This window comes from Triturus cristatus, chromosome 1_2 (genome assembly GCF_964204655.1).
Source record: "Triturus cristatus chromosome 1_2, aTriCri1.1, whole genome shotgun sequence".
Lineage (NCBI taxonomy): Eukaryota > Metazoa > Chordata > Amphibia > Caudata > Salamandridae > Triturus > Triturus cristatus.
The window spans coordinates 563,110,769-563,130,859 of NC_140580.1; the positions used below are offsets into that span (position 1 = coordinate 563,110,769).

A 20,091-nucleotide genomic window follows, 5' to 3' on the forward strand; every position below is an offset into this window, starting at 1 on the left:
CAGTCAGATGAGCCTACCTTAGCAGATCAAAAAGCAACAGATGCTATTTTATCAACAGGTTTAATAGTAATCAGTTAATTGTCAATATTAGTGTTGCTGAATCAAACATTCATGATTTGAAAATTACATCTTCTAGCTGTGAGACTCTGTTCTTACTATAGTTACGAGACCTACACCAAAGCATCCCAAGAAACGCAAATAGAGAAAAAGAGCATCACAATTTAACGCAAGATTAGATAAATCTGAAGATTCAGCGCACTGTTCATCTATTAGATAGTAAGAATCGGGAATAGAAGTGGCTCCGCATACAGTTAGAGCAGAGCGGGTGCAAGAATAGAACTTTTGTGGGCTATACACGTGTTTGGGACACGGCCAAAGGAGGGATACCCTACACCAAATAGTACACATTTTTAAAGGCACAGTTTGGTCTAGTTTGCTATCTGCAATTGGAAAAGAGTTCCTGCCTAACTCCATGAGATTTTAACAGATAACCACAATTCCTAATATAATGATCTTCCAAGAGCAGCCTCCAGATGCAATGACTCACTTCATGCAAGTTTGTAAAATGGCGCTTGTTTTGAAGATGAAAACTACATTTCGGTCTCCTACAACTAGGCCTGGGTGGTGACCTCCGCTCCGTTCGCTGACTTTTCTGCTCTGCGCACTCCACAGAGTGCGGAGTGCAGAAAACTCCGATTCGCGTAGTGCAGCGGAGATTTTTCCCCCGCTCACGAACGGTAAATTCTTAAGTGCGAGTTACCGCTTGGGTAGAGTTTCTACCCGAGCGGTAGGAAGACTAGCGCTAATAGCAGTTCGCACTGCAATCCACCACGTGTAGTTTTGTCACTTAGCGGAGTTTCACATAGCGAAACTCCGCGAACTACTCCCATGCCTGCCTACAACCAAAATACCTTCCTAGCCTGGCTTCAGACCACCCCGCTCCCCCCAAATGTAGTCTTCCTTTCACGCGGCTTGAGGAGAAGGCTGAGAAAGGCATTAAAGAAGTTTCCTCAGTGTTTCAAGTCGTAGATGTGACAATGCAGCATTAACACGTTTGTCACTTCGTCAAATATCCCTATTTGTAGAATATATCTTGACAGTATTGTGTTGCACCGACAATTTACTGCGCACAGACTACATTTGCCATCATTGGCCCATTCAAGCTATTACTGTCCTGCGCCATAGGCTCCTTTAAAATGCAGTATGAACGACTTCACTCTTCACCTAACTGATGAACATGACATCAATTTGATTATGAAACAAAATGCAAAAATGTACAAGTTGATACAATTCCAACAACATTCCTCCTATTGATAAATGATCATTTTTTAATTTTTTTATTTTTAATTTTACAGAGTTTTATATAGCGCGAACTTTACCCGAATCGGGTATCAGAGCACTTTACATAGCACCAGTTGCATTACATGAGGACACATTCATTTTTTGTTTGTTTGTTAGGCCCGGGGAGATTAAGTGATTTGCCCAGAATCACACGATGCCGAGACTCGAACCCAGTTCCCCAGATTCGAGGTGGAGCGCCCTAGCCGTTAGGCCAACTCCTCTCCCCTCATTCATGTTGACGATCTAAGATTTATACTGTGTATCAATGTTTTCCTGCACCATCATATTACTATTGTAAGCAGTAACATTATCTTTAATGATAATTTACTGACTGCATTCGATTAAGTTATAGTCTAAAAAAAAGTTTGAGCGACCTAATCAAAAGAAAGTGATATTTCCATAATGCATTGACATTTTAGCCAACAGCTGTTCAAATATTTTGAGGAGAATTTTTGCACAAGGGCTTGAGTTTCGAAGTAGATATCTTTCCAAGTTCTGTGACAAGCCTAGGTAATTGCAGATGCAAACATTGGGTCCACCACCTTGGTGCAAGACAAGAGCTGAGCGCCCTCCCATGGTGGAAGTGTGCACCACCTACAGGTAACGTGCATAACAAAAACAAAAGAAAATGCACGTTTTGTCTCATTAGATGACTTGGACTGTGCATTTCATTTTTATCTCCCCATGGGATATTGCTTTCGGCCTTTTCATACACTTTTCCTAGATGTAATCCTGTCAACAAGTGACCTAGTGGGTTCTCTTAAATATGGAGCGGGCACCAGGCACTTTTTCAATCCACCTGCCCATTAGCTCCTTGCACTCTAGGAGCAGGAGAATATCACTGGGTTCGGCAGAAGATGATTATGTGATGTCTCCCTATGAAGAACCAGACTGTCGACTTCCCTACAAAAACTTGGCCTACATTGGAGCTGTGTATACCCTCACATAGGCTCTATAACAGCGGTCTGTCATCAGCGCCAGCACTAAAGGAAGTGGGATGAAGGGACAACTCTGAGACACTCCTAGAGTTGAAGCAGGTTAGTTTATTTAACAAACGTAGTACAGTGCTCTGGAAAAAAGTGAAGCAGCTAGACAACTACCATGTGCCAGCTTCTCCAACCGACCAACCTTCTGTTTGAAACCCCTCATATTCCAAGTGCCCCAGATGATATAAACAATCGAGTGACCTACTTACGCTCAACATCTTCAATAAGAGCAATAAAAGGAGAATACTACATAGCCCTGCATTGGCATGAGCTGAAGGCTCTCATGCTTATGGACTGCCACCCATCATCCACCAGCCTGTTTGGCTAGAATGGTGGGGATTCCAGCCTGCAGCACACGTCTCATGTCACAGCTCAGGCTTCCATGAAGCGATGGTAGATTCAACGTAGTGATGGTTCTAGGCATTCTGCGTTGAAGTAATTCAGTCTACCTGGATGTCCCTTCAGTCGGCTGATAGGTTTTATGGCGACAGTTCAAGCTCTCTGCAAAGTTCACTCAGTCTACTTTCCCTGCTTCTCAGTTGGTTACTACGACTGCCACTGAGATCTCCGATCAGCCTGTATGTCACAATCTCAAAGCCAGAACATTCTTAGCATGTAAAGATTCACGGTTAATGAAGTCAGGGTGCATAATTTAGAAAATAGTCTAAGCTTCTCTTTGTTGTAGCTTAAGGGGGAATAGTGTGAGCTCGGAAGGTATTCCCACTCACACTATCCAAGGCAACTACAAAAACACATGCAACCGGAACACACACACACCTAAGTGGAGGCTCGATTTAACTCAGCAGCTCGAGGGTCATACTTCATGTGCAAAGGAAAAGATGAAGTGCCAGCTCCCACAGAATTCTGATTAACTATCAAATGCCAGGGTGGCCATTTCCAAAGATGCCATAATTGGATTAAAATTCAGGCCTCTTTTTTCCATTGCCACCCACTTCCTTTTTGCCTTCTCACTTTTACAGATTCTTTTTCATCCTCGATTTCTCACTGTTTTCGATCTTTTATTTTCCCCTTTCCCTTTTCTTCCTTCCTCTCTTGCTCTGGGACAATATTTGATGACCCCAAGGAACTTCGAGTGCCCTAAAAATTAGCATAAGTCCGCACCACATGCATCCACGCGGGCAAATTACATAGTGGTCATTATGAAAGATACTGTGTTATAGGCACATGAATATATTTTAACTGTATTCTTGTAAAAAAAAAATATATATATATTAATCTATTTACCTCTGCTGGAGAATTCACCACTGCCAGGTTGTATCCATAAAGCATAGAAGAACCAAAAGAGGACAAAAGGCCAACAGACAGCAGAGGAAACGTAAGATGCTGCAAAAAATGTAAAAGACAGACAACACGAAAAAAAGGTATACATTAGAAGAGTAGCCAGCAAGAAAAAAAGCATTGACAGTTCGACCAGAACTGGCTCGATCACATGGATTTTATTGACGGCAGATCAGTTGTTCACAAATGCCAAACAAACAAAAATAGAGTGTTTACATTTTAGTACCTAAAGTATTTTAGGTAAATTTGCTTACTCGTATTTTAACCTCTGTTTACCAACTTCACAGCTAGTGATTAATGTTTATTCACTTCCAAACGATTCCAAACATCCCAATTTAAGTATGATCAATGCTATAAATGGATAGGTACAGAGTACCTGTACATCACTAAACTGAAAAGGAAAGTCCAGCACTTCTCAACAGTGATGCAATACTTTTAATGTGAGTACTGTGGTCATTCAACACCCCCATACCACATTCCACACAGAGACATCAACCTCAATGGCAACGCCAACTTGAAATGCACTAAGAAATGCTTCTACACACTTGAAATAAAAACAACTCATCAATAACCTAACCCACTTCAAAGGCAACACCCTGAACCTCATTCGGTCAGCGCTCCTTTGTATGCACTGTGTGAGAAATGGAGTTTATTATATGGTGTGGTGGTGCGACGTCACCTCAAAATACACTTACCAACCCCTTAAGGACCCTTAGGTTTTGTTTGTTAAGCCTTCAGCTCAATCGTGGGTAGCTGTGGCTCTGAGCAGCAAGGCTTACACAAAGGAACAAGTGTGAAGCATTTAAACCGCATCAACACAATTGAAGAAATAACCGACACACTCAAGAAATCCGACACCAGTTAAAAAAAAATAGATTCTATTTTTATTTATTTTTAGGCACCACAATGAAAAATATCCACAGAATGGTTCTGGAGATATAGAATTTACAGGGTATAGTAAATTAAAGCATTACACTCACTCAACCACAAATTAGCATTGGCAAATCCAACAAATGTATTACGAACCTTTTCACTAAAAAGCGTGAGCTAGTTGTAATGCGGTAACTTGGAGTCACTTTAGGTGACCAACTCCAGTGGGGATCCAGGCAGGGGGATCAGCAAGATCCTCAGTAACACTTACCTCTGCAGGTGAAGCAGTCTTCAGTCAGTTCTAGGGACTCTTACCTTTTGCAGCATTTTCCTACAGAAGTGATGTTGATGCAAGGCATGAAGGATGCTGAAGATGCTCAAGGATGTTGGATGGGATGCAGTTGACAGGGTCTTGTTGCGACTACGCCTCGGTTGACAAAGGAATGAGCTGATCCTGGTCACAGGGTCAATGTCCCTCAAAGTACTCTTGGTGCTGGCAGAAGTCCAGCCATCACTGGACAACCAGTTGCCTAGTATCGTGGTCACAGGAAAATCTTCCTGGGTCGGTAACTCATCCTCTGGAGATCCTATCTGTCCTCCAATGACACTAACCAGGCTCAGCGAACCCGGGTGCAACTTTGTGAGTCAGGTCCTGGTCCTTGGTGCTGCATAGTGGTGGACTTCCTCTTGAGCAGGACACGGCAAGCACAGTCCCTCTCCTTTGGTAGCCACCAGGTGCAGTTCATGATGGTTCAGCCTCTTTTTGCCAGTTCCACGGTGCAGCAGGGCAGTCCTTCCATTGGTTCTTCTTTCAGTCCAGTCGAGATCTGGGTTTTGGAAGCCAGGGGTGCCATATGTTTGCTTGGATTATTCCCACGGGGGTTAAAGTTGCACACTGCCACTTGTTACATTTATTTCAATTTGAGAATCAAGTCGGGCTTAATGTAATGAGTTGTTTGATTCCTTGGAAGACCCACTTTGATCCCATCATTCCAGAATTAGCACATCTGCGGGGGGCAGAGCAAAGCAGAGTTAGCAGTATAAACTGCTCTTCCAGCCTGCAAAGGGCAGCCTGGAGTTGCGTTTCACTCACATCACACCCATGGTGGTTCAGCCAGCACTGAAATCTCTGGGGTGACCCTCTAACTTACATGCCCTGGGTACGACTTACGAGAGACTTGCAGGTAATTCCCCGTCAGATCTGGCTAAAATCAATGTGCCGACAGTTGGGTACTAGAAATGTTAAAGTGGCACTACGTATCTTGCGCTCTGCTGAAATTCCACTTGTTTATATTTCTGTTGCCAAGTTCCTTGGAAGGGCGTGGGTGATTAGGAGCAAAATGTTGGCTGGGTAAACACTCCTATACCCTGAAATGTTAATTTTCCTGCAAATACCTCTATTTATTGTCTTAAACTATTTTAACATGTCTTGTGTATTGTGTATATATATAAATTTTGTATGCTTTTATGACAATCGTCGAATAAAGCTTTCTTGACTTGACTTGCAGGTAAGTTAGCTTAGCCAATTGGGGATCAGCCAATTCAACATACCTGTTTAAGGATAAGGGCACATGCACTGAGATCCGGTTAGCAGGCCTCAGTGCACGGTCAGAGTTGGAAAACCAGAAGCATCAGTCCAAAAACTTTGGGATGATCATAAAAAAGGAGGCATTTCCTTACACACTGTCAGACACCTATAGTCCTGGACTGGACTAGCTACTTCACCATATGCTTCACTATTGTGTACTTTAGACCTCGACATCAAGGACAACTGAAAAGAGGAACAGTAACTTTCTACTCCACTAAAGGTATCCACCCGGAAAAGATAAGAGACAAACTAAACATCTGCCAAAAAAATGTCATCCCACCACAGATGTAGATGTTTAGGAGAATACTGACAACACCACTATGAGAATGTATATCGAATGAGATGCTCTAAGGAACACACGATCAACCACGCCAAAGCCCTTAGCACCCTGGTACACTCAAAGACCTGAACAAAATTAAATACCATGTAAAAAAAAAAGGTCAAAACTCCTGGCTGACCATACCCTACTCCAAACATTCCTCTCAAATCATCGATCCCTCGTAATCAGAGACAACCTCTTAATACAACAACACTGTAAGTGAGGCAACCAAACAAGCAGGTCCCTCTTCATAGCAGCCAAACGCTGCACCAATCTTCTCCCAGCGCCCACAGCTTCTGGTTTAGTTGACAAATGCTATGCCATCAATCTCTACTTCACTGAGGAGATCGACAAAATGAGATCCCACATCATTAACACTTTAACAGCCCCCTCACTTCCAGGCATCCATCATAACCACTCTACCGAATGGATCTCATTCAGTCCAGTCTTGCACATGGGTCTTTCTAATAGCCTGAACTCTCGCAATATAACCTTCTATGAAGACAACATCCTAGCTTCCTTCAATCATCAAATTGCTCCAAGGAAGATCCTTATACCCATGCTCAATATTGTCAATGCCTCCCTAAGCCAAGGAACACTCACAGGTACCCTTACGATAGGTCACATCCTTCCCTGCTAAAGAAAACAAAACTGATCTAGCCAACCTCATCAACTTCTGCCCTATTACCCTCTTTCGAGTCATAGGGCAAATCATTGAGAGAGCAGTTGTCACCCAGCTAAAGAAGCACATTAGCATGAATAAGCTTTCACAAGACTAAGAATCAAGATTCAGATCATGCTTTAGCACCAAGGCACCCATACTCCAATTAGTCAATGATGCCTTCTTCCTTAACAGGCATTATCAGTGCTTCCTGGTCCGGCTCAACCTCACTGCAGCCTTCAACACAGTCCACCCATCCAACTCTGACCAACAACTGGAAAACAAATATGGGATTTTCAGGCACCGCCTTAAACAGGTCCGAACCTATACTCCAACCAACACCTGTAAATAGTTTCCACAAGATCATGAATATGTCTAGTCTCTGGCAGAGGACCTCAGGCTGTAATCCTATCTAACAAAAACTTTACCCTCTGTAAAGAATTCCTCATATCTATTGTGGCAGACAGCAGCATCAAGATCCAAAAATACACACCTGTTTTCTAACTCTAACTAAAAATATTCTATACCAGCGACATACAAGAACTTAAATCCTGACTCAAACTCATCCAATCTTGGATGTCAACCAATTTCATGAAACAAAACCCTATGAAGACTGAATTGCTCCAGTTCACCAACAGCACCAAACAACCCTAGTATCAAGCCTGGCTATAAAACTTGAATATACCAGGCTTCACCCTGCAGCTGACAGTATTCAAAATCTCCAGATTCACCCTAGACAGACACCTCTCATTCAAGCGACACATTGCCAGAAATACCAAGACAGCTTGGTTTAAACTCTTCCTCTTGAAGAAAGTGAAGTTGTTTCTCAGAAAGGGGACTTCAGAACAACTGTAAAGCCATAGTCCTCTCCCATCTGGACGAGGGCAATGCCCTGCTCAGTGGTCTCCCAGTTACCACCCCAGGACCTCTGTGAGGTGTCCTACATGTAGTGGCACAGCCCATGACGAGCTCCAAATAATTCAACCTCGTCGCTCCTCTTTAAATGACCTACACTTGATCTCTCTTCCAACCCAGGTCATCTTCAAGGCTTTTCAAAGCCAGCTACATCAATTCTAAAGCCACCAAAAAACCCTCTACAAGACACCAGCTTACCTGGTAAACAAATCAGTCATGTCTGGGGGACAACCGCAGAACAGGAGTTTGGATAGTGCCAGATTGTAGACAAAGCAATAAAGGGGGAAACAACCAGGAAGCAAGCCTTTTTCGTTTATGTTCTCAGTATCTGGAATAAGCATCTGTATCAAAATCTAATCAGGACAGACTGTCCTGCAATAAAAAAAATAAAAAAAGCTGGAGACACATTGCTTCAAGGAGCCCTACCTCTGCCCCGACAGTCTACAATTGGCTTTCCCTTTCCTCCGTTATTGCATCCTCCCAGGGATTATGCCACTGTTCAGCACCCCATCGCTCTCAGGCAAGGTTACACTCTACAAATGCTAACACATACATATCTTATAAATCGTATTGATATTTATTGTAATATACACATCTGTGTGGATGCATTTTTTTTTACCACCCACCACAGCAAAATATGCACCCAAGAGCATCTTTATTTTGAGGGGAAGAAGTTGTAGAGCTGGCCTGAGAAATTCTTATAGGTCTGTGTTCGTCCCCTCACTTGTAGCTGTGGGATTTAGATTCTAATTGGAAGGTAGGGCTTACTCGTCAAACCAATAAACCATTGCAGTTCTGAGGGCTTATTTGCCATTGGTTTTAATGCAACAGGAACAACTGAAGAAATTACCTGGAGCCTATTGAAAGAAGAAGGCGTAATTTCAAAGTTTGATCTTTCAAATAGATTGAAATGACAGACCTCATTAACTACAAGGAAAAAATAAATGAAAATTACCTCCTCTGCCTTCTTTATCGAACAGAAGTATGAGTCGCCGAGCTTCATATAGTAGCTATTAAGCAGAGAGGGCTTTCTCCAAACATATAAGATTTGTAGTTGGATAGTAAACTACCATATTTCAGATACGGTTTTTACAGTGTTTACAAATGCCCGATGGGGTCAGGGCGCTAGCTAGACAGACAACAAAAAAACAGGAAAAACAAAGCTGGAAGAGGCAGTGTTTTGTGCTTAACAAAATACCACATAGCTGGAAATAGACTGAATGTGTCAGGAGAGGGAGTTTCAGAGGTACAACTATGAAATGAAAAGCACTATCCCCCTTCCCGAGTTTGATTTCACAAATGTAGAGCAAAGCGACCAAAAAGGGAAAGAGAGTAAATAAATGCTGAAGAGACGCAGGGCCAGTTTGATTCAAAGCTTTGAAGGAAAGACAAAATCTCTTAAACATCTCCCACCAGTTGAGATTTTTTTAAATGACTTGATATGGAGGACGATCGGCACAGCTTAAGCAAGAACCTCACAGCCATACATAATGTAACCTGGTGCCCACCATGGATTGTATCACATTGAAAGGAGACAGTTGTGGAAGGAAAGGAAACCCTTTCCTCAGACTTTTTGTATGAGGAGAAAGTGCCCCCTACCTTGGCTTTATAAGATTTAAAAGAAAGTTATTATCCAACAGCACTCCCAGATTTTGCAGCGGAGGAAGGAATTATACAACTGCCAAGGGCCACCGGCCACCAGGCAGATGACCAAATCAAAGAATGACCACCCATGACCACTATCTCCGTTTTTAGCCGTATTAAACTTTGGGCAATTGTTCTCCCAAGAAGCTTCTGTGGACTAGCAAGTCCAAAAATTCAGACAGAGGACCTCACAATATCCATTTAGTCTTAAATTAACTACATGTTGTCCACATAAAACATAGTGGATAGCCCAAAGAAGCAAATCAACTTGGCCAAAGGAGCTACATAGACACTAAAAAGTGTGGGGCTCAAAGACAATATTACGGGGCCCCACAAAACAGAGGACCTTCAAAAGAGTGATAGGTAGTTACCAGCACTTCTTGACAGCGATCTGAAAGAAAAGAAGAAATCCAGTGTGGAACTAGACCTTTAATCCATGTTGTGAGAAACAGCATCACATCTCTACGTCAGGTTTAATAGGACAAATGCTGCCATCCTACAGTGATCAAGAATGTTTCAAAGCTCATCTTGAAATGCAATAAGTCGCGTCCGTAGTATGGGTAGGGCAGAAGCGTGCTTGTGAAGTTTCCAAGAAAGAGTTAGAGGCAATTAATGTCTTAAATTGGCTATTCATCTCTTTCTCTGCAGTCTTGGCAATGAATGGTAAAAGTGAAATAGGCTCATGGTTTTCTCTTCCAAAGAGGTTTTTTTCAGGAGAGGTATTACAGAGGCCCGATTCCAGTCCCTTAGGACTATGGCTGTGAATAAGGATGAATTGACCAATACCCGAATCTGAGGCGCAAGGACCTTAGCAAAACGATGAAAAACTTTGCCTGGTCAGGAGCCATCTGGAGAGTCAGAATCTCAAGCTTCAATCAAAAGTCGCATATGTACCATTTAAGCACGAGTGAGGTTGGGTAATAAGGTTACAGGCAGCTGCGATGGGGAAGGATCACCATCCAATTACCATCTGTGCAATGTAAAGCATCGTAGAGGTTTTGAAGCTTACCTTGGAAATTCAGCAAGAGCATCGCTGAGATATAAAGCTGGTGAAATTAATTTAGTAGTACATTTGAAATTCATGAACTAACAATTAAAAAAAATTCTTGAGAAGGAATATTGGCATTGAAATTTGGAAAGCGTAATATTGTATTCTGGAGATGGACAAGGCTACGGAGGGACAGTTAGATCATGCGGTGGAGGAATCACTGGGAGAGTGGGGTGATGTGTGTAGTCCCAACAGGTACACAGGAAGGAAGGCCTAAAAGATCTGGAGAGCATGGAAAAAGCAAAAGAATCAGGAGGCAGGACCACCATTCACCCAACACTAGAGGAAGGTGAGGAAACTAAGAAAGGGGGGGGGGGGACAGAAGAACCCGATCCAAAACAAAAATTGAGCACAGAAGAGAGAATGGATAGGACTCAGAGAGCAGGTGCAAGTCAACAGGGGTGGAGCAGCTCTGGGGGACCCGATAGCAACACTTATGTCTGAGATCAGAAGCAGGTTTGAGGTGTCTGAAGGGAACCAAAGAGATTAAATTGGCTTGTGAGGCTTTAGAGAAAGAATTTGATGATCTTGCAAGAACCACAGTTTTAGAGGCGTCAGTTGAGGAACTTAAGGGCAAGATACAGACAAATGAAGAAAATATAAAGGCCTTGAAATTGAGAGAACATGGGCGTCAGGATTGGGAGGAAAGGAAGGAAAACAACCAAAGAAGAAATCATTTACAGATCCTAAATGTGCCGGAAGGAGCGGGGGGAGATGACCTGAAAGGTCTGGTAGTTAAGCTGATTAAAACAGGGCTCCATCTAGAAGAGACCGAGCAGGAGTTGGGTTGGGACATCCAGAGAGTATATAAGGAGCCCTTCAGGCTAAATCCAAACAGAAGCAACCCCAGGAGGATTTTGGTAAATTTCCCTACTTACTCTCTGAAAGAGAAGGCATTATCCGTGCTTTGAAAATGAAAGCAGTAAAGGTAGACGGATTGTCTTGTAAAATTAGGTCTGATATTTCCTACATTACCTCCAACAGGAAATGGGAGTTCGGCAAGAGAATGGACCAGTTGAAGGAGTTAGGGGCCTCCGTGCAGATGAAATTCCCGGCGGTACTAAAAGTAATGATGAATAACAAGATGTATAATTTCAGAGCGGTGAGCGAAGTAGATGACTTTATAGGATCTTGTAAATAGATATAGAAATTAGGTAGCTAGCTAGGAAGAGCAATAAATAGTCATTTGGAATGTAATTTTCTAGTTATAAAGGTCAAGATAAAAACACACTTGGGGGGGGGAAACCCATAGGCTAAGGCTATTAAGAAAGGAGGGGGGGGGAAGGTTCTCCGGTGGGTGGAGGGGAAAGGGTAGGGGTCACTAGGTGGGGAGCATTAAGGAAAGAAGAAAAAATCCTCTGAAGTCTCATATTTTCTTGTTGAGAAGGTTACTAAGATAGGAACATGGGAGAGGGACAGAGGTTGAGTTTGAAGATTTTATCTTGGAATGTTAATGGGTTAAGGGTGAGGCCAAGGAGAGAGTGTATCCTCCAGTATATAAAAGATTGTACTGCCCAGATCTGTGTGCTCCAGGAGACACATCTGTCTGAGAAAGTGTAAGGAAGTATTTAAGTCCTAAACGTGGGTGCAACAAATGGCGTGCACTAAGCAAACCTTCGCAACTAAAGGAGTGGTGATATTGATAAAACAAGACCCAAAGATTTCTATCATAGAAAGTAACTCAGATACACGAGATAGATGGGTCGTAGTAAAATTTAAAAGTAGGGGGGCTTGGTTTCATGTTGGCAGGGTATTACGGGCCCAATGTGGATGAGATAGCACTACTACAAGAGTTATTGGTGGAGCTATCTTGCTCCTCAGTCCCAATTATTTGGGCAGGTGATTTTAATGTGATATTAGATAGTACCTTGCAAATCAAAAAATTATGAGGCAGATATAATCTATGATGAAACAACTGGGATTATATGACAGTTGGAGATGGAGGATGGGGGATAAAGGAGGATATACGTACGTAAAATATCATCACCAGTCGAGGTAGATTATATTTTGTTGGAGTTAGGTCTACGGGAACAAGTCAAGAACAATACACATTTCGGGATTCACCTGTCAGATCATTTTGCAATTTTATTAGAGATTTGTCTTGGGGAAGATAGCTCACCCCCCAGATGGACGTTAGATCGTACCCTGTTGTTGGATAAGGAAATTGTGAGGAGATTTAAAGAGGATAATTTCTCGACTTTAATTGGGGCTCTGCGCCGGCTGGGATGGTGTGGAATTCCTACAAAGCTTACTTGAGGGCGAAGCTAATAAGTTATGCTGCCGGGAAGAGGAGAGTCTTTCAGGAAGAGATTAGAGAAGTGGAAGAGAGGATAAGAGTATTAGCAGGAGAGCTGGCCAACTGTACTCCGAGTCTAGACAGATTGAATTATCAGATATGAAAATTAAACTTGCCACTATTCTGGACAAGAGGATAAGGGAAAGGTGGGAGACAAGCAAATTAGCGCAATTTGAGTATGGGGCAAAATTTCGGAAAATTGTTAGCTTGGCAGACAAGGAAAGATCAGGTGAGAAAATTGATACAAGAAATTAAGTGTCAGAATACTGGTAAGGTTTTAACTAACAGAAAAGAGGTTGAGGAGGCTTTCTATAACTATTTTGGAACTTTGTATGAAGAGGATTTGGTGTCATCCGAAGAAGAGAGAAATAGGTGGCTGAGTTGGGGAGCGACAATGGCATTGGAAGAGGAATAAACAGCTTTCTTAAACACTCAAATTCAGGAGGGGGAAGTGGAGCAGGTGTTGAAGAAGGATAAGCGGGGGAAAGCACCTGGTCCAGACAGTCTACCTTGCACTAAAGGAGGTATTGACTCCAATCCTGACTAAATTATTCAATGAGTTGTTTATGCAAGGGACATCCCAACCAGAGTCCTGGTCAGAGGCTACAATTTCCCTAATCCTAAAACCAGGAAAGAGCAAAAACAGATATGATTCTTATAGGCCAGTGTCGCTCCTAAATTGCGACTACAAGATCTTTTCTAAAATTTTGGCAGACAGACTCAAGGGCCTTATGGGGGACTTGGTGCATGAGGGCCAGAAATGTTTTATGCAGGGAAGGGCATTACACGAGCTAACTTACTCCCTGATAGGGGCAATTAATTTGGCGGTAGCAAATAATGCACCTTTGGCGGTTATAGCCTTGGATGCTACCAAGGCGTTTGATCGGGTGAACTGGGCTTTTCTGTCATCAGTTATGGAAGCGCGGCTGAGTTCGGAGACAGATTTTGTAGAATAATTGCGGGGTTTTATAAGTCACCAAGGGCAAGAGTTTTAGTGAATGGAGCATTAACATCAACATTCACTATTAGGAGAGGGACAAAACAAGGGTGCCAGTTATTCCCACTTTTATTTAATTTGTACATGGAGCCAGTGGCAACAAAATTGAGGGCAGAGAATGGGATAATACCCTTTCAGTGCAAAGAATGGGTTAAGAAACGGGCATTATATGCTGATGACGTGTTCATATATACGGCGGACTTTGGAAATACAATGATTTTTTTTTTTTTTTGTTAACATATTTTTATTGCAGAGTTATAAACAAGGCAACCAGTAAGGCAACCTGTACACACTCGGCTTCACAAAGCTCAGCTGCCAGAAGAACAATGCACACAGCCATTCAGCCCACATCCCGGGGGCCGGGCGGCGTACCAACACAGTAACTCAGAGTATCTAGGCGAGCCGCTCGCAGAGGCAACAGGTCAACCTCGCACTGTAGTATCTGCTTTCACACCCAACCAACTCCCTCCCCACAATCGCCGCCAAATACGGTCAGCCACTCAGAGTCGGCTGTACCGGAGGCATCCTTGTTCATAGCACCGATCCACCTTAGCTCCCTCCCGGGATCGCAGTGCCTGCAGCCTACTCAACAGCATATTAACAGTACCTAAGGAAATCTGCTCTGAAATTGGAAATACAATGACTCATGTAGTAAAAATTGCAGAAGACTTTGGAAAAGTATCAGGGTATGAGATAAACAGGGGGAAAACTGAGATTATGGTGTGGAATTTAGATGCAGGGGCAGAAAAAACTACAACTGAAATGAGATATCTGGGAGTGAGAGTGACTCATGACATTAATAAGCTTGCGGAAACCAACTTTAACAGGGTGAAAAAAGAAGTCTGATTTAATGGCCAGTTGGATGCACCTACCCCGACTATTTTTTGCAGAATAAATCTAGTAAAAATGATTCTACTACCGAAACTGACTTTTCTCTTCAACGCTATACCTCAGCCGTTTAAGGAAGTGGGGCTTATGAAGTTACAGGGCAAGATTGGCTCTTTTATCTGGCAGCAAAAGGACCCCGTATCTCATCGAAAAAATTGCGGAGGAGGAGAGAAAAAGGGGGCCTGACTCTTCCGGACTTGCAATTATATGCATGGGCTTTCCACCTTAAGAATAGTAGGATGCTTTTGGATAGACCATTAGATTCGGAAACTGGGAAGCGGTTTACTGGATTGCTAAAATGAGTAGAAGGAGGGGCTTCATGATGAAGTATGCAGACCCTAGATTTAAAAAAAAAGTTAGATTGAAGATTCTTAGAGGTGCGGCAGAAACCTGGTACAGGATCAGAAGGAGACTGAAATGGCTATACTATAGCAATATGGCTCCTATTTGGGACTCACCTGGATCACCGGAATGGACGAAGAACAAATTGGCAGGGACATTAAGGAAGGCTGGAGTAGAAAGATGAGAGGACTTACTAGAGGGAAAATTGTTGATTCCATGGGAGAGATTTCAAATTAAAACAAACAATCAAGTCTCAGGGTTTAAATATCTTCAAATTCAAAGTTGGTTTCAATCATTAGAAAACAAGATAGGCGGTGTCAACGAACTTGAAAAAATGTTGATCTTAGATGGCCCTAAGAAGGAAACATCATATTGGTATTGGCGGATGATGGAAGAAGTGGAGGGGGAGTTTACTCAGCCACAAGAGTTATGGGGACTGACTTGCAAGGAGCAACACTGGAAACATGATGGTAAGTATCCTTTCCTACACTTCATAAAGAGAAACCACCTTTTTTCTGTCTATAGAGTGTACTGGACTCCATATAAGCTGTCGAAAGTTGGGAACAAGGAGAGGTGGCGTGTACCAAATGCAGCTTGAAGCTGGCAGATGACCTGCATATGTTTGAGGTGTCCAAAGATTCAGGTATTTTGGGGAGATGTGATTTTGCTTTGGCTGATATCTTGAAAATACAGATTCAGGTAAGCCCTCTCCTTGTGTTCTTTGGGGTGGACAGCGAGTTTGATAGAGATAAGAAAAAACACATTTTCTATGCTATGTTGCTGGCACGAAGAGAATTGTGTAAAAAATGGACTAGCCCAAATCCTCCTACATATATAGAGTGGAAATCATCATTGAAATATATTTTGAGTTTGGATGCAATCTCCCTGGAAAGGAGAAGATATGATTTTTGGCGTCCGTTAGTGGAATGGTTGGAGAGGTAGGAAGGGACTGTCCAATGATTATGCCTAAATTAGACCTCAGTTTAATGCACATGCCACTCCCAGAGTTTTCGTACCTCTCCTTGAGGACCTTATTCGAGTGATGGCTTACGGTTGGGAGAGTCGAAGGTTAGGGGAAATGGCTTTTGAAGTGCAATTGGTAGATCTCTGATAAGTAAGGTAGTATCAGAACCCAGCACGGAATAAAGGGCAGTCTCGGATGGAAGTGCTGTGGAAGGAAAATCTGAGGCTAATGAGGACAAAAAAAAAAAACAACGCAATTTTTTTATATTTCAACAACGCTAAATTATAGTTGCTTTTGGCCGAGAGAGAATAGACTAATAGTCAGAGGCACTGCAAGTGTCACAAACTAGTTTTTCTTCTGCTAAAACTTGTATACCAAGGAGTTTAAGTATTTGCACATGTATAGTTAACCAGGTTAACGTGGGCCACTCCATTCGAGGCTGACGTAAGACACTGATTGAATTCAAAAGAACCATGAAAAGGGTCATTGTTCAGAACTGGGTTGAAAGAGGTTAGTAATTCTGAAAAGGTGAAATCCTGGGTCTTGGCACAATTTTTAGTGCTTGTCATCAAGTGGGACAGATTGATAGGTGGGGGCTGAGCAGCTTTAAACTGCAGATGAAACAAAAATTGTAAAACATTTGTTTGAGGAGAAAACCATTTCTAGAACATGTCTATCCTCGTTAGTCAAGACCATTCTTAACACACTGTCTAAGCTCTAGTGCTGCACATGACTCCATGATGCTGTTTGTCACAGCGACTGGTGGCGTGTCCACCCACATAGTAAAAATCACACAGTGCAAAAACTTGAATTGCGCAGAACTGTCAGTGCTATAGCCTCCGCAAACCTACCAAAAGGACTGGCCAGACCAAGACGACGATAAGTTAGCAATCCACTCTTACTGGTATTGCCAGTCATCTAGACCAAAAAGCAGAGATTCTGTGCTAAGTGGGCTTGAATTTGTCCAGGCAAGTAAAGTGAAGAATGTCCTGAGATTATGGCTACCCTGACTATGCCAGTCTTCCTATCAAAAGGATAGACTTTACATGTTGGCGAGATGGCAAGGACAATGAAGGGTGTGGATGAATCCTAAATCCAGCTTTATATAAAAGAGCAGGTCTAGAGTAAACACATCAATAGGTTGGTATACACGATGGTAACGTTTGATGAGCGACTTCATTTTCAGCAGAGAGGCAGACTGGTTAACTGTGAGAGCAGGTCAAAGTTAATGGTAGAAGGCACTACCGAAGTGGATGAAATTATCTTAGCAGGCAGTGTGGAATGCTTCGAGGCCAGTAAAAGTACTTCCTGAGAGTAGGGCAAGCGCTCTGAGAAGTGTGACTAGAAGCTCTGGCCGCAGCAGCAGATGGGCACAGAAGTGCAAGCTTCAGACATGCAGGAAAACTGTTTAAAAAAGGCAGCTTCTGCCTGCTTCAAGTCTCAAAGAGATAGACCACAGAATATGGTACTAGCAGTCAGGCGCGCACCACCCATAGGGCTAAAAGACCTGCAGCCCACTCCCGTCATGCGTCTCAGCCCGGGCTGCTGCTGCTTGGGCTGCTGTGGACTCGGCTGGGCAGTGTCTGGAGTCTTATCTCCAGCACGCCCAAGCTGTTCACAGGTCTTTAAAGACAATATTTCCATACCTTTGTTAACTGGTTACCGAGGCTTAGTTTCATTTCTGGTTCTAGTATCCACCCCCCCCCCCCGCCCCCCCGGGCCCCCACTCTGCCTATTCCTGACATTTGCATTTTACATTAACTGCCATAGTTGTGAGAATGCATTTTAGTAGTGTGAGAATGCATTTCATGAAAAATATAAAGTAGGGTTGCCAAAAGGAAAATGACAGCAAAGACCTCGTCTTGACAGTAAACACGGTAATAAATAAAAAAGTATGCATTCATTTGTAATGGGACTTTTCTCTTTGTTCCCTTTAATTATCATTCCTGGAACATTCAGGCAGCACTAGAACACATTTAAAAGTGCTTTCTAGTTATATTTGCTGTTCAAAGTATACAAAGATAAGTGCTGAAAACACGGCTTTAGGGGACTTCTTATTTTTGTACCATCTGGGACATCAAAATAATGAGGTGGCAAGCCTAATCATAAGCCTGGAAGTTTGTTGTAGGATCAGCACATTATTTATTTCCTCCAACCTTGATTCCAGATCAATGCCATAATGGCAATAGTTCAACCTATATCTGAAATACTACGCCGCAGCCAATAACATGCAGAGTTACTTCAAGTGTCTGGGAATGCACCATGCATTCAGACGACTCACTCCTAATTCACGTCCTTCACTTTCACGCTCACCCTGCGCTCACAGCGATCACAATGCACTCACACTGATCACCATGCACTCACACTATTCACCCGCTCACCCTGCGCACTCAGTGATCACTCTGCACTCACAATGCATTTGCGCTGTTCACCCTGTACCTCATCCTGAAATCACACAAGCATACTGCTCACCCTGCACTCATGTGACACTTCACTCACCTGTCCCCCTCACTGCTCAATCTGCAATCTCACTCAAACAAGCCCATCACTAACCATGCGTTCATGCGTCCCACTCTGCACTTACATCCGCACCCAAATTCATATGGTCACCTCACTCACCCTGCATTCACTCCTCTTACCCTACTCTCACATTGTCGCATCGCTTACCATGTACTCCTTCCACCCACACAGCACAGAAGGTTAATGTGAATGATACAAAGAACGTGTACCATTCAGGTCACAGAACTGAGTGCGAGTAAACTATGAGCAGCGCTATCAAAATATGAAATGTTTGTCAGGAAGGTGCTATAGAGAAATGAGGTGCATTGTTGGTGAGCGGTAGTGAGGGAATTCATGGAGGAGGGGGAGCCAAAAAAAAAAAAAGACTGTTGCACTGTGCGCAACCAGTGCTAGGGCCAGCCCTGGCTGGGAGTGTTAGCACCCCCCCTCACCCCCCTGCAGTCCTCCTCCGGGGTAAGTGTTTATTCAGCACCCGATGGTGGGTGGCAACAATAATCCTGTCACGGGTCCCTCACTTGAGTGAAGGTGTGCTGGTGCTCCCACCACATTCTCACTTTTCCAAGGGGGAGGCAGAGGAGGGAATGGGGGTGTTCCAAGGAAACTTCCCTGACATACGGGGTCACTGCAACTCATTCTCCACAGGCTCTAACCTGATCAGCACAGTGAAATTCTCCACGACAGTGCCCACTAACATACAGAGTTACCACCTTGCTACTGCACAGGACCTAGGCCCTTACCGCACAGCAGTTTTCCTCCGTGTGGCCCATCCAGGCATATGGGGTCACTTACACGCCATCGCACAGCAGCCCTACTCTTCATGATTCCCTATTCAGCCCATCTCCTTCCGGAGGTGTTCCCAGGCCCCTTCCTTGTGACCTCTCACTGAATCAAAGAGCACCCTTTGAAGCGGACAGGGGAAGCCTGGTCTTGCCCTCCCCAGTGTGTGAATTAATTGAAAACGGAAAAACCACATTGGAGGAAACCAAATCATGGAAAACCAAATTTTAGGGAAATACAATTTTAAGGAAAAACAATAATCAGAAATTAAAGGAAACATTTTAAAGGATTTTAAGTTAAAGTCCAAAATCACATTAAACTTATTGGCGAAGTTTAGGACTACTGTGGGGATTATGGATTTAGGGATGGGTAATGTTTAGGGTGATGAGGGGTTGTGTAGTGATCAGGATTAATTGGAGTCCGGGAATAAAAATATTTTTTTTAGATTTAAGAGGTGGGTGAGTGTAGGGGTGGTGAAGGGGTATTAGGGTTCACTGATGAGTGTAGTTTAGGTGTGGTGAGGGGTTTTAGGGAGCGGGGCTTGACGGTGTTTAGGGGTTGTGAGTGGATTAGCGATGGATGTTTTTTGTGAGTGGTGATAGGTCAGCAAATTGAAAGCATCCAAAGTAATTGTTT

The 20,091-nt window shown here is 43.2% G+C and overlaps 1 protein-coding gene across 2 annotated transcripts in view; it reads right to left on the bottom strand.

Moving 5' to 3' along the window:
• LOC146867631 (solute carrier family 2, facilitated glucose transporter member 9-like) overlaps positions 1 to 20,091 on the bottom strand; it is a 348,731-nt gene that overhangs the window by 157,305 nt on the left and 171,335 nt on the right. For both annotated transcript variants that reach the window (XM_085606472.1, XM_085606473.1), the window contains exon 2: positions 3,573 to 3,671. In XM_085606472.1, coding sequence (XP_085462598.1) covers positions 3,573 to 3,671 — 99 coding nt within the window. The remainder of the gene's footprint in view (positions 1 to 3,572; positions 3,672 to 20,091) is intronic.